This window comes from Clupea harengus, chromosome 8, assembly GCF_900700415.2.
Source record: "Clupea harengus chromosome 8, Ch_v2.0.2, whole genome shotgun sequence".
NCBI classification, from domain to species: domain Eukaryota; kingdom Metazoa; phylum Chordata; class Actinopteri; order Clupeiformes; family Clupeidae; genus Clupea; species Clupea harengus.
Genome location: NC_045159.1, coordinates 9,213,063 through 9,227,434, shown reverse-complemented (window position 1 = coordinate 9,227,434; position 14,372 = coordinate 9,213,063). Strand labels below are relative to the sequence as shown.

The 14,372-nt window shown below is 40.0% G+C and overlaps 2 protein-coding genes and 1 long non-coding RNA gene across 4 annotated transcripts in view; 2 read left to right on the top strand and 1 right to left on the bottom strand.

Annotated features, from left to right (window-relative positions):
• Positions 1–1,823, top strand: part of LOC116221590 — a 2,233-nt gene extending 410 nt beyond the window's left edge. The window contains exon 2 of the long non-coding RNA XR_004164195.2: positions 79–1,823. This is a non-coding gene — a long non-coding RNA (uncharacterized LOC116221590). The remainder of the gene's footprint in view (positions 1–78) is intronic.
• Positions 1,824–6,760: 4,937 nt separating this feature from the next.
• On the bottom strand, positions 6,761–11,619 carry si:ch211-244b2.4 (uncharacterized protein LOC541512 homolog). 2 transcript variants are annotated; one of them, XM_031572806.2, is made up of 10 exons: positions 11,552–11,619; positions 10,392–10,564; positions 10,000–10,246; positions 9,087–9,240; positions 8,818–8,953; positions 8,531–8,651; positions 8,220–8,304; positions 8,014–8,116; positions 7,552–7,672; positions 6,761–6,991 (listed from the first exon to the last, which is right to left on the bottom strand). In XM_031572806.2, exons 1-10 carry the CDS (start codon positions 11,568–11,570, stop codon positions 6,936–6,938), a joined length of 1,215 nt encoding a protein of 404 aa, XP_031428666.1. In that variant the 5' UTR covers positions 11,571–11,619; the 3' UTR covers positions 6,761–6,935. The 2 variants fall into 2 exon arrangements, with proteins under 2 accessions (XP_031428666.1, XP_012693214.2); XM_012837760.3 differs by having other exon boundaries at positions 6,762–6,991; positions 10,000–10,243.
• A 581-nt stretch (positions 11,620–12,200) lies between these two features.
• Positions 12,201–14,372, top strand: bod1 (biorientation of chromosomes in cell division 1). Its single transcript, XM_031571756.2, has 4 exons — positions 12,201–12,290; positions 12,400–12,542; positions 13,018–13,142; positions 13,236–14,372. The coding sequence occupies exons 2-4, from the start codon at positions 12,402–12,404 to the stop codon at positions 13,435–13,437; spliced, it is 468 nt and encodes a 155-aa protein (XP_031427616.1). The 5' UTR covers positions 12,201–12,290; positions 12,400–12,401; the 3' UTR covers positions 13,438–14,372.

Below are 14,372 nucleotides of genomic sequence, written 5' to 3'. Positions count from 1 at the left end.
GTGTGTGTGTGTGTGTGTGTGTGTGTGTAATGAATATTAATGGTGGATCAATGACTATATAAATCTGCTCAAACACAGGGGAAGAAAAAGGCACCCCCTCTTGTGGGTGTAGGTTCCTCTGGAGGCGCACAGAGACCAGGATGAGGCAACGGCTACTCGAGGTAATTAGAGAGTCCCTTTCCTCAGGGAGAGAAGAGACCAGAGGACGGGGATTCTTATGTACATGGGGCTAGCAGCCACAATCTCAAGTCTGCCATCTGCAAGGATAAATTGCCTGGGCCTTTTGATGCCTTCATTTTCAGTATTTCAAGAGTGAGCTGGGTTACTCTGCCCTTTATTGCCTCCACTACCTCCACTACACTAAGACTGAATGTACTTTTAGTCAGTAGGATACAACTGAACTCGAATGAATCGCAGGCCAACAATAAGGAGGACACGTTTTAATGCAGGATTCATAATAGTGAGCCACAAAACACGTTCAGGTTTTTATGTTGTCATCTTGGTTGCTATTTGTTAGCTTTGCTTTATTCTGTCATCGGTATTGGCTACAATAATTATGTCATTTTCTAAATTGATGTGTATATATATATTTACTGCAACATACCACAATTCACTATACTTTACAGCAACCGGTTTTCTCTGCTGTTACATTATTTTTTCTCTGTATCATAAATATTTTACACATGTACTTTCTCCATGAACATAGTAACTGTGTATATTAATATTTAAACATATTTAATGTATCATTTAACTCAGTACACATTTAGCCATTTATGATGCCGAGATAACAGTGAGTGGGGGCTTGAAATGGAAAATAATAATTAGACCAGTTGTGTTTTCTACATACAGACAGATGTAAATACTATGTAAAGAAAAAAACAGGAAAAAAGAAAACAGGACAGGAAGCTCATTTCAGAAATTTGTATACGCAAATGAGAGAGTCAGTTTGTGCTCGTGTTTGTAAGGACTGAGGAACTGCTTCTTTTTCTCTGGATGTCCAAGCTTTGATGGAAACCATGGAAACCAAGATCTTTTGTCGTAATGCTAACAATGCAAGGCATCTGCACAAATTATTTAAGTTTAGGATTCAATCCAAAGGCTCTCTACACTGATCAGAATGGAGCAGTTGTCAGGACCTGTGTCATGTTAGGTCTGATTTTACAATAGAAGCTCCATCTTCAGAACCCTCATCACGAGGGTTTGACTATAATTGACCAAGCCCCTAATCAAATATTTTGCTGGAAAGAGACAGAGGGCATATTTGTTAGCATCACAGTGATAAGTTAATTAGTGAGTGGTTGTGATCTTGAGAAAAGAACTGACCGATATCCCAGGTGGCATCCCTGCTCGGAATGCTGCTTTGACACAGTCAAAGACTAATTACATGATCAAGACATGATCTACTTGTCTTATAGGGTGACTGGGGTTATGGGACTACATGACAACATGGCAACAGCACAAATTATATCCAAAAGCATTAGCTCAACATGAACCAGACAAAACATATTGATGCATAATTTTCATCCTGACTTTCCTTGAAGACAATCTAGTAATCTCAACGGGGTGAACTGAATATAATATAATATAAGTGCCTCATATCTTTCAGTGTAAATGAGAAATATATATTTTTTTAAACACTCTAATCTACTGTTTTGTATTTCACAGTGTAAATGGGAGATATGTATATTTTGTACATGTACATTATTCTTCTAAATAGGGATGTATTTACATGGCAATAACCTCGGCGTGGACCATGAGGAGCAGTGTGAAGCTTCAAGTGGCAGGCTGCTGGAGCCTGAATAAACTCTAGAATGTTCCCTTGGCAACTGAGAGACTTGTATGTTCATTCAGCGATGCAAATGAGTTTTGCAGGCAACTGGGTTTATTTTTAAAAGAGCACTCTGCGTGGCGGACCTTAATCATTGTTTGCTGGGTACGCAGTGACATCATCAATATAATTTAGCAGCAGCCTTGAGAGGAACACGAGCACTGATTTAAACGAGAGCTGTGTGAGAGGCCACTGTTGTGGCTCAGTATATATAGTCATCATCAACTGATGATATAAGGATTGAATAGTCAATTGAGGGTGTATCTACCCTGTTTAGATCTTTAAACGTCTTGACCCTTTCTAAAGCATTTTGCTTAAAAACATCTGATTCAGGCAAGCAAGTAAATAATCCAATGGCAAGGGTGCTCCACTGATTCAAAAGGTGGCAGTGTTTTTGTAAAATATCGGATTTTTTTGTGGAACCTGTCAGTGGCAAGGAGAGTTGTGTTAGGGACATTGCATTGTGTTGGGGAAGATATTCATGCCGTGGTGCACATCTTGTAATGATGCTCACTGTGGTGAGGTATAGCACCATCTGGTGGCCACATGTCAAAATGTCAAAAACTGTCCATGAAAGAAAGGACATGATTGCAGGCCTACTTCATGTATAATGAAAGGACTAAATCTATGCATAATTAAGTGAATTGACTGTACTATTACATTTGAAATAATTCATGAAACCACATTGATTATTATTTTAATAATAGGCCTTTTCAATAGCCTGTTACTTTCCATTTTCTTTTTTAATAGTAAGACATTTTAAAATTCAATAAACTTAATTTCCAAGTGACTGATACCCAGCAGAGACCAACATATTAATTTAATTATTAAAATGAATATTAATTGTATTAACAGACTTCACAAATGTCAATCAACAGCAACTGGGAAATGTATCAACATTGCCTGCTCCATTAATACACTGGTCTAAGTGCTAATAAATGATTCAGCATGGTAATACATGTAACTGCATTTGTACTGCTTCTGCCCCGACTTCCTCAGTGGTTCTCACTGACTTACCTAATAAAAGGACCTGGTGATATTTCGCTAGTCATGAAACCACAGCTAAATTTGTTAGCTGCTTAAGTCAAAAACATCCACATAAGTCAAAGACAATGTAGAACTCTGTTCCAGCATCTAGTTCCTTAATGGTATGAAATCCTTTTTGAAGCAAAGCAATGACAAAATCAAATGATTAAAATAATATGGGTATTAATAAAGTACGGACTCTATCCACCTATTTGTCTGTCTGTCTGTCTAACAGCAAGCACTATGAAAACATGATCGAGCTGGATGTTCTTTAATCCTCTGAAGGTTGACATCTAATCTCGACTGATCTATGCATGGGCCTACTTTTTTGTGTTATTGTCTTTCCCTTTACTCTTCCCCTATCCCAAAGATCCTGCCAGATGTTGATTAGGGCTTTTTCAGTAGCATCTTCCCATCAGGTTTGCCTCACTGAATAGTAAGTTCCACATTGCTGTCATTTGTTCACATTAAGTTGACAAGCAGCTTTTGGAGGAGGTTGGCTCTCCTTAGTCTCCTCAGAAAAGAAGGGCGTTGCTATGCCTCACCCACCACTGCGGAGGTGTTGTTAGCCCAGGAGAGGTCCTCTGATGGTGACTCCCTGAAACCTGACGCTGGGGACTCGCTCCTCAGCTTCTGTGTTGATGTGGACAGGTCTGTGTGTGGTCTTCTTGGTAGTCCTAAAATCTATGATAATAATCTAAACAATAGTTTTAGAGTTGTGGATGGGTTGGCAGTCATGTGTGAAGGAGGAGCATCAAGGAGGGGGCTCAGTACACAGCCCTGGTGGATGCCGGTGTTATTTTCATTATAATATATAATGTACACATATTAGGCTAACCTTTGTGTGTCCACACTATTTCTCAAAGCTTAAACATCATGTCCAAATAAAATCAAAGCAAATCAAATTATGAACATTTTATGGTATTACAGTAGTGAAAATGGAACAAAGTTGACTATAGCAAAATTACAAACAATCCAACAAACAGACCGAATTCTCAGGTAAAAGGTAATTTTCATATAACAAAGTATAACACTCAAACATACACATATACACTGTGACCTGCCTGAGACCCGAATTTTAATATTACCATCTTTTTTTAGGGATGCAGATGTAAAAGTAGCCAGCAAGAAGAGAGTTTGCTGTGGCTTAACTTCAAATTGACACAGAGTCTGGAATGTTGCACCACCATGTTTCTACAGTAGCCCAGAATGGACAAACCAAAACACTAGCTCGAGATAGGGCTTTTTGCATTGTAATGGAATTTGATGGCCACTGTAGGCATTCACACACACTTATAAAAGGAGGGGTATTCAGCTGGTTGCAATTAAGCAATCTCACCACTAGATGCCATTAAAAACTACACAGTGTACCTTTAAAGCTCTTTCATTTAGTCCCACAAAGCTAAATTATTTGATTAACATATTTACTAAATCATCTGAAGGATTTTAACTTTTATTCTTCTGCTTTATATATTATTAGGCCTATATTATTGATCCATAAACGAGCTCTGGGTAACTTATATTTGTATATACTCCAACACATTTTACCTTTACCAACAACGATTCAGGCATAGGATGCAAATATCTCTTTACTTCTATCATCTATGTCTAAGCTCACGAGCAGGCAGGCCTGCAAGACAAGAGCCAAAAACCTGATCAGTGAGTCAGTGGGCAGAAATGGAAGTAACAAAAATTGCTTGCTGTAAACAATAAATGGCAATGACAGAAATGATAAATGTCAGTTGAGTTGATTACCAGAGCAACACTGTTTAAAATAAAAAAAATATTTTAGTTTAGCAAATGAGTTGACCATTTATCACTCATTTTTCATTTCACATACATTTGTACCCTTCTATTTTTTTCAATTCACGTGCATTTCCATCACCTCCATTTTTATCAATTAATTGTTGTTACTTCTCCCCCTTGAGGCCACTTTCCTTAAATAATAAATGATAAATGAAAATGAGGAAATATGGCTGTTTGCATCATATCACGCTATCGGCTTTAAATTAATTACTTGATAAATGATCATTCTATTTTTCATGTCACTTTCATTTTTACCCCTCTATTTTACAATTCACATGCATTTCCATCACCTCCATTTTTATCAATTAGTTATTACTTCCACCCTCAAAGATATGACCTACCTAGCTGATTAGTTGACTAGCTGACTAGCCAGCAGTCTGGAATTGCGTTTGGTTATGTTACTTTGTTATCATATGCTTTTTTTGTTGAGAAATGTTGATGTTGTACAGACACTGGTGTTCTTCAAAATTATTCTCTGGACCTTTTGGCAGGAAGAGATAACTTGGATGAGGGGAATCCAAATATATCACCTCGCAGTGTTTGAATTCATGTGCGGAGGTCTCTGATGTTGGTGTATTTGATGTAAATGTGTCTCTTCCGTGGGAGGAAGGAGCGTGAGCAATAGGTCCACTTGAGGGGAGTTTGATCCTAACATGATAGGTGTGAAGGTGTATGCATGCACAGTGATAGGAAAGGCCTAGTTTGGGCATAGAGGAAGGGCCTAGCTTACAATGATCATCTAAATGCTAATAGGCCAAGCTCCAGCCATTTGGAGTGGCTGAGACAAAGGCCAGGAATCAAGTGATATAGAACAGTATGTGAAAAACATCAATATTTTTCACCATAGAACCACACTGTAATGAAATGGCACACTGTCTTTAATTTGTCCAGGGATTATGGATCCCTCCGCGGGTTGAATCAAGGTGAAGGGTACCACAGGCATGGTAAATGGTATGCTACACATCTGATGCAAACTCCTCCATGCCAAAACAGACAGAAAGGTGAAATTGAAAATCAGTCATAGAAAAAAAGATTAGACAAGGTTAAAAGAAGGTCACTAAAACAGACTGAAACTGAATGTAGTCCAAAGATAACAGGTAACCCAGTGTTAAATAAATGCTTGTGACAGACTAAAATGTATACAGACACTTTTATGCAAAGCAACATACAGTACAGATACACTTTTTTTTATCAGATTATTAAATCCATGTTCTTGGTGTTGTTGCCCGACCAGATGAGGTACAGGAACACAAGCAGCATCATACACAAAACATCAACTTGCTTTAATTCACTTTATATGGCTTTTCTGCTCAAGGAAGGCAAGGCAGTGTTGGCAAGGCAGTGTTGGCAAGGCAGTGTCTGCAAGGCAGTGTCTGCAAGGCTCCCCCTGCAGGTACAATGCTGGAACTGAATTTCCCATAGACTACCATTCCACACAGGTGAAGATGAACAGAACAGTAACAACAGAAAGTATTAGGCTACATAAGCTATATCATTTATCAGTTATTATAGTGACCATTCCTACAAGGACCTCAAACCAGTTCCCCAAAACTTACAGCAACATTTTGATTGTATAGACATACATAAGTATCTGTCAAAGTACATAAATATGTCTTGAAAAGCAGATAAACGCAATGTTGTTCTACAGTCTTCAAAGAAAGAATTGTATCTTTTAAATATAAACATAAATTCCATGATTCTGAATCCCAAAATAGGCTATATATTTATCACGTATTTCATTCAAATTGCATAGACATTTAATATCCTCACTGAACATTATTCTTTAACCTACCTATACCCACACAATCGCCCCATAAATTTCATATTCTTTTTACTTTTCATATCCTGACATAAAAGGTGATAAAAACCAGGGACGTGCACAGGAATTTTGAAGGGCAGTTGCTCTGCCCTGGAAAAAAGGGGCAACACGTTCTTTTTGGCACCGCCGCCGCCACGCCCCCGTCCCCTGGACGCATATTTTGCCTATATCACTTGAAACTCTCACTAACCGCCGCCGCCACGCCCCCGTCCCCTGGGCGCTTATTCCGCGATTATTTTATCTAGGCCAACATGAAGTTCTGCAGCCGTAATACTATTTAAAATATATATATATTTCCTTTAGAGGGGCAACTTCAGTCGAGGAGGGCAAACGGGCAGTTGCCCGAGCAACCTAAGCCCCCTCCTGTGCACGTCCCTGATAAAAACATTCACATTGTTGTTCTTTAGGCGGTACAGTTGAGTATTAGAAAGCAACAATGCATAATCCATCAGATGTCTAGACTCGCTGGATCTTGCGAGTCATATTTGTGGTCATGTTGGTCTGAGTCATGTCTGTGAGAGGAAAAAAAGAAAAACGTCATAAAAACGTTTTTGTAAAACAGAGTAAACCATATTAAACACATACTCAATATCCAAACAATGTTAACTTTGTCTACTTCATAATAATTGTATTATTTGTGTTATGTTCGCTTTGTTTTATTTAGCTGAAAATACCAACCAACTATGTAAGAAGCTATGTGTCTGGGGTGTTCCCAAAGCCTGCCTAAGGAATGTTGCAGAACAGGATTATGCTATGTGTTGTTATCACATCTTAAAGAATGTTTGATGATTTCCTATTGAATATGACTGCATGGTTACTGCTATTTAAATATTATCCCCCAAATCAAATCAGGAGTTGGGGCGGGCACAATAAAACAGGTAATAGGCTACACTAGTGCCCATTATCACCTATTGCAACCAGATTGCCCCCAAAGAAAGGTTATAGACCCATGGGTAGAATATGGGTTATAGACCCATGGGTAGAACATGGGTTATAGACCCATGAGTAGAACATGGGTTATAGACCCATGGGTAGAACATGGGTAAAAGAATTGTGTTTGTGGGGGACTTACTGGAGAAGTCTATCTTGTAAGGCTGTCCACTGACAATAAAGGTCATGGTACCCTGAGGGTTTTGCTGGTACGCGGCTTCAATGTCAGCAGAGGTTATGGAGCATTCTGTATCAGTTCCAACCTGAGCATATGAGAGAACACATTTCATAAACAGGACTGGCAGCATTTTTCATTGACACGACATCTTAACTGTGCCTTAGTGTTGTACAGAGGAAATAAGGCAGACACTCTGCCTGCATGGATTCTCAAATAATTTTCACTCATGTGGCAAAGTATTAGTGCTATGTTTGTCTATTCTTCTCTCTACATCCATCTTTTCCCATCTAAAGAACAAACACCGTAATGCACAGTGTTTAAGCCACTATTCAGTCAGTTAGTCAGTCGGTTTCTTTAATTCAGGCCTGAATACCCTGCTCAGATGTCTGGGGTTGCACTGTGTTCTCTGCTGAGCTGAAGCCTTACCCTGTTTTTGAAATCATACCACTGACTGCTCTTCCCCCTAAACTGCCATCTTGGGTCTCTGGGTGGCCTGGCGATTCTCATTGCCCTCAGTCCCGGGGTCAGCCTAGCTCCAGAGAGAATGGGATTAACATTATTTGTTTGTTAAAATGATCCTCTGTTTGCATTGTTTTTTAATATGAAAAAAAAAACCCAGTAATATCACTCACGCTCCATGGCTTTGAGGACTTTCGTACAAAGGACGTCGCGTGATCTTTCGCTTGTGTCCAGTAGGCAGTTTTTTCTGGCACATGTCTGAAGTTAAACCACACACAAACACAATATATACACACACACACACACACGTACACATTCATGAAGAGACACACGCTTCCATAAAACCAATCATAAAACCAAAAGCTATTACTAGGGATGATCATTTAGCTTTGATGTTGATTCTAAAGTATAAACCAGGCACCATTCAGCAGTCTTGTCATTTTTTGGCTATGTGGTGAAATACAGTTGAGGAGAGAGTACAAACCTTTGAATCTGATCTCATAGGTGTCTGATCCCACGCTGAACTGATGTGACCCATTTTTGTTTTTCTGGTACTCTGTCTCCAACACAGAACTATTGACTGTATGTTGATTTCCCTTTGAGTCCTGGAAGAAACACCAGTATACATATGCCCCCTCATGTTAGTGAGGAAACACTGTAGATTTGCGCTATTCAATTTAACAAAAATCAAGACAAGTGTGAAACCATGACAAAAATTCCCCCTGCTCCGTACGTGCAAAAGACTACCCAGTTCCCACCACTGTAACAAACCTTTTCTCCATATTGGTACCACCGATTATCTCCCCTGTAATGCCAGAGCCATTTAGTTTGCTGAGATCCGCGGCGTCGCACCCTCAGATTAGTTTTGTTCAGGACCCGTATATTTTTAAAGTCTATGGAGATGACCCTGCATAAGGAGCAAAAAGAATAGAGCTCTTGGGAAAGTACACCATAAATAATAAGCAAACGAAAAAAATCTGTCTTTTGCTGAACCAACAGATGTTTCGCCGTTCTCACGTCACCATACATTGGAGACTCACCCTTTGGCAGTGTTGTATAGGTTGATGCCTTTTGTACAAGGTCTGGAGTACTGGGCCTCAAGAATGTGATCGTTTGCGATGTCCTTCCAGCCATGGCCACAGTCTAGCTGCCACCTGTACGGCCCCTGCAGTCCATCCTCCTCCAGATCACTCTCTGCAACACACCACGGCAATGTCAACATGGCTAAATATCACTTTCTGCAACACACCACGGCAAAGTCAACATGGCTAAATATCACTCTCTGCAACACACCACGGCAAAGTCAACATGGCTGAAATCCGTGAAGTCAGTGATTGAAACCGTAAAAATCCATTAGCCATCATCACCGCCCAGACACTCACACAAAAGACAACACGTGTAAGCATATTGTTACATTTGCGATGCATTTCGTTAATAACTCTGGTTTGCCTCGAGATAAGTAGTTGCTCAGTGATGTTGCATATTGAAACCTCATTGACTAGTAGCCTAAAACTGCTACACATGTAGTGAGCCGCACAGTGCAGACATGGCAGTGTCCCACTTGCACAGCACAGCAGTCTAATGGACTTGAAATTATTATTCAATGCTATTGGGAGTGAAAATCCCAAAGATTTAGTGAGATCCTTGAGAGTCAGTGTCACATATGTGAGACATGAGAAATGTTGAAACGTGAGACTTGACAGGTATGCAGCAGGTTCCATGGTGTCTTTTCACACATACTCCAACACACACTTTCTCTCTCTCTGCTCTCTTTACATTTTCCATAATTTGGCATAAGCAGCACAGGACCGGAGCCACTCTTCATGAGTCATGTGCATTTCTCAACTGTGGCTTTAATCCTTTGTGTTCACATTGAAATCTGTTCATCCCAGACAAGTATGTTTATAGTATCCTTTGAATTACCTAATTTGACTGACAAGGGAATGCTCTTACCACTGGACGGTGATCTCCTTCGAGGCCTCCTCTCAATCCGTCTGGTCCTCTCTTCAGGATTCCTTCTTCTGCCCCTGCCACGTCCTCCTGCTCCTAAATCATCTGAATCTGAGTCGACAATGTGCTTCAGGCGACAACTGTGACCATTGCGACAGGAACCTTTCCAGGAGAACTTGCACACGTGCAGGTTGGGACAGCTGTTACCTTTTTGACAGCCTTTATCATTGTAGAACCTGCAAGGAACCTGCTGAGACAACACACAGCAATGTTACCATTTCATTTATACTACATACTCTTACGTCAACAACAGCTTTGGTCATCTGTGTTATCTATTAGCAACTGTACCAGTAAAACAAAATTGTAAAGTCTGCAAAAAAGGTGACTTGACTGACCTTGTGGTCTCTTTGGCCTCCAGACGCTCCCTGCTGGGAATCTAAAACGTCCCCTGACTGGTCATCTGAATCGTCCCCTGACTGGTCATCTGAGTTGCTAAAGGATAAGCTGGACTGGCCTGACCAGCTCTCATTGTCATCCTTGACGCCACTGGCATCTGCCACCGGTTCATCTGCGCAGAGTTAAGCGGTATCAACCAACCACAAACACCAGCATATAATGGACAGATATGTTTGCATATGGATTCAGAATTATGTAAGCAATGGGTGGTTTAGGGCTAAAATATACCCTATTATAAATACCAAAATTGTTACTGTTTTTATTGTAAAGCACCTCAGAGAAGTACGTACTGTTACTGTATTTGTTAGGTGTATTGTTCCTCAGGAAAGTGCTTTAATCTATACCACCGCACTTTGTTGAACTCTTGATATACATATATAATATATATATACAGTATATATATATATATATATATTTTAAGCTATTTGTATTGTTTTTAGCTAGTTGTACTATTGTTGTGTTATATTTTGTTGTTGTGTTATATGTTGTCCCTCGTCACACCAACAGGAGCAGCACTCCAATTTCGTTGTATGAGAATACTGTCATGCAATGATCACATTAAGAATATGTTGATACGTCATCACGTGATACTTGCGTGACGTTCGCGGTGGTTGTATGAACGAGAGTTGACAGCTACGTTAAGATAACGCTCAGTGTGGACATTTGTCATTCCATTAATAAGAGTTATTAACACTCATTACAAATACAATGACAATAAAGGCTTTTCTATTCTATTCTATTCTTAATGGTAGTTACACTTTACTCTCCCCCCTTTCTTTAAACATATTTCCAATGCCTCTTGCTGTAAGTTTGTGTGGTCTGTTCTTGCCTTGGAAAATGTACAAAAATATAGGCTACATTATTTTACTGATCCTTCAGGATTAAATATGTGTAATTTTGGAACTTTAAAACACACCCTGTCCTTTTAAGTATAAGGTAAAGCCCTGTGACCTACACAAGCCCGAAGCTCAGTCATTATGTCTAGGATATGTTTTTCAGTGATAATTCACTTAGAATTGCAGTGTAATAAGTGCACTAAAGTAACACAACTTGTATTATTAAGATTATGATTATTATTTTGAACAAACTGTTCACTCACCGTGAGCGCTAGACGCCATGTCAATTCACCAATGTTTCAGAAGCACATAACTTTCACTTTCATTTCTTTCATCTGACTCAAAAATGACATCAGCGTGTTTGGATCTTATTACAGCAGGATCCAGTCACGGCAGAACAGTAGTTTCATTTCTACCGTGTGGCAGTGAATTAATTAAAATCCTACCATAAAATAATAATTTTTGCATTTTGCTGTAGCTGGCTATCAGCGAAAGAACGTCAAGTTACGTTCTCTATTTTCTTTGCACAATTAGCTACATATTGTAGTGCCTTCTTTGCAATAACTAGGCCTCCACAGGTGAACAGCATCAGCGTCAGACAAGACATATGCTCACTTCCAGGTGATTAGTAGCAGTGGGCATACAGTGTACATGTACATACATACGCCAATAACTTCCACATTCCCAGTAAATTAAACTGTAACTGGGACTGGCAAGATGGCGTAGGCGGTGAGGGGGTTAATTGGTTCAGTGTTCACACAAAGCCGCATAAAAGAGCCTGAAATGCGCAAGTAAAAGCCCCAGAACAACAAATGAGATATGCATCTATCTACGGATATGAATTACCTACTTCAACCTCATAGTGGTGCGACAATACAATTGTTACTGGTAAAATACCACATATCCCAGAAGCCACCTCTTCTTTGACCGTGCGCATTTCAGTGCATTGTGCTGGGGCGACTCACATTGACAACACCAGAGGTGTATCTTACTGGAGGCTAAGTAAAAAAAAAACATATTCAGAGACTTCTTTTCATCAATATTTATTTAAAGTCATAGATGGATTGAATATCTACCCATATCTGTTTACATTGCAACAAATCGGTTTAAGATATGGCAGAGAGTACCAGTAGCAGTGCGGCCAATCTTCCGCCCGGAGACCCACAGCTTATAAACATGATTGTTGAGCATCTGAAAAACCGAGGCCTCTTCGATGAGTTCAGACGAGACTGTATTGGTGATGTTGATACAAAAGTGAGTTTTTGACCGTTTCTACAATGCAAACTAACTTCACGTTTTAAGATTATAACAGCTTCCTGACGTATAAAAGACACTTGCTGGACAGGATCATGTGCTACCTTACGTAGCCCATGCTATCAACTAGCCAAAGTTATACCTACTGCTCTACTACTGATTCGCACCTCTCTGTTCTATACCCCATCTGATTAAACATCTCAGGGTCCGTTTGTTAGACCATAGTTATCCAGTGTATGTTCAGCTAGCAAAGAGCAGGAGAACACCGATTGCTGATAAAGTATGTATGTGTACTTTGACTACGGCTAGTGATTTGATGGTGGATGCGTAGTGAATGGGTGATAACATAATCGGGGATTGTCTGAAGGAAATTGCAGTGGTGTTTGCACTGGGCTGAGTACTAATGCTAGCCTCACTTTCCCTCAAAGAGTGACAGCCTCTTTTGTTTCACTCTGTCATTGTTATCCCTCTTCAGCCAGCCTATCAGAATTTACGCCAGAAAGTGGACAACTTTGTGTCCAATCATCTGAGCACTCAGGATTGGAACCCTTCAATCAACAAAAACCAAGTGCGAAATGGTTTAAGGCAGACAGTTGTGCAGTGAGTGTCTAGTACAATGGAAGATTTTCAGTAATTGCGAGTCATTCTGTATGTGGTTGACCAAGCTCATTCTGGCTCGTGTGTTCTGAACAGATCAGGCATGCTGGAATCTGGGGTGGACAGGATTATCACACAGGTAGTGGATCCTAAACTGAACCACATCTTCCGGCCACATATAGAGGACGCCATTCACGACTTCTTATCCATGGAGAAGAAAGAAGAGGGTGGCCCTAACACTGCAACATCAGAGGCTGAGCCACAGGATGTCAGCAACGCAGCCCCTAAAACCCCATGAGGACTGACTCCCTCCTGGAAGCGACTCGTTTGTGTACCTGAGTATGCTAACTGACAGTATGAATTGGCTGCCAGCATAGTTTGCCTCAGTGTTGAAAGTTTTGCAGTACGTCAGTTGAGGTGATAATTTGCAGCAGTTAACTGGAACGGGAGAAGCAGCTATGTTCTATTCAGAATCTCAGGATATGGAGTATTCTGTCAGAATTACATAACATACTTGAAATTCTTCTGGGTTGTGTTTGTTTGATGTGTGAGAACTCAGTGAGTGTACATCACTTTTCCTTGCTATGCAGCAATAAACTACTGTTATGAGCTTTTAACACACCACCTGAATTGTTTTGGTCATGTCGCTGAATGGTCTGAACATAGCTCACAAGACCACCTACTAAGACCAGACCATTTCAGGCTTAATGTCATAGAACTCTACTCTATTTGACAGGGACAGTCATCAAAGACATGGCTGGAACCCTTCCCCCAGTGTATGAAGGACAATATTCAGCAATGGAGGTTGTGATGGTGTCTGTCTGTCTGTCCAGACAGAGTGTGTATGAATTAAAATCACAAGGGTACATTATTTTACGTTGGCTAAACAAGAAAATAAACATACGCACAAATGTCAACTGAGGACTGTATATGTGTGTGAGTTTGAGCATGTGCACATCAGCTCTTAGAGAGAAGAATATTGATTTTTTTTTTCTGTCTCTGTATACTCAATGAAAAAAGAAACCTTTTTGTGTTCCACTCTCGAATTTAGTCATTTGTCTGAACTGTTTTATTACCATGAGGATATTTTTTTTTGTCTTTTATGCTTCCCCCCAGTATGACCCAGCCAATTTAGGGTTCCTTTTGGACTAATAAACTGCACTTGAGCATCTTCTGTCATCCACACGTTGTAAAATGGAGAACCACCCTGCATATAAATTTCAATTTATTACA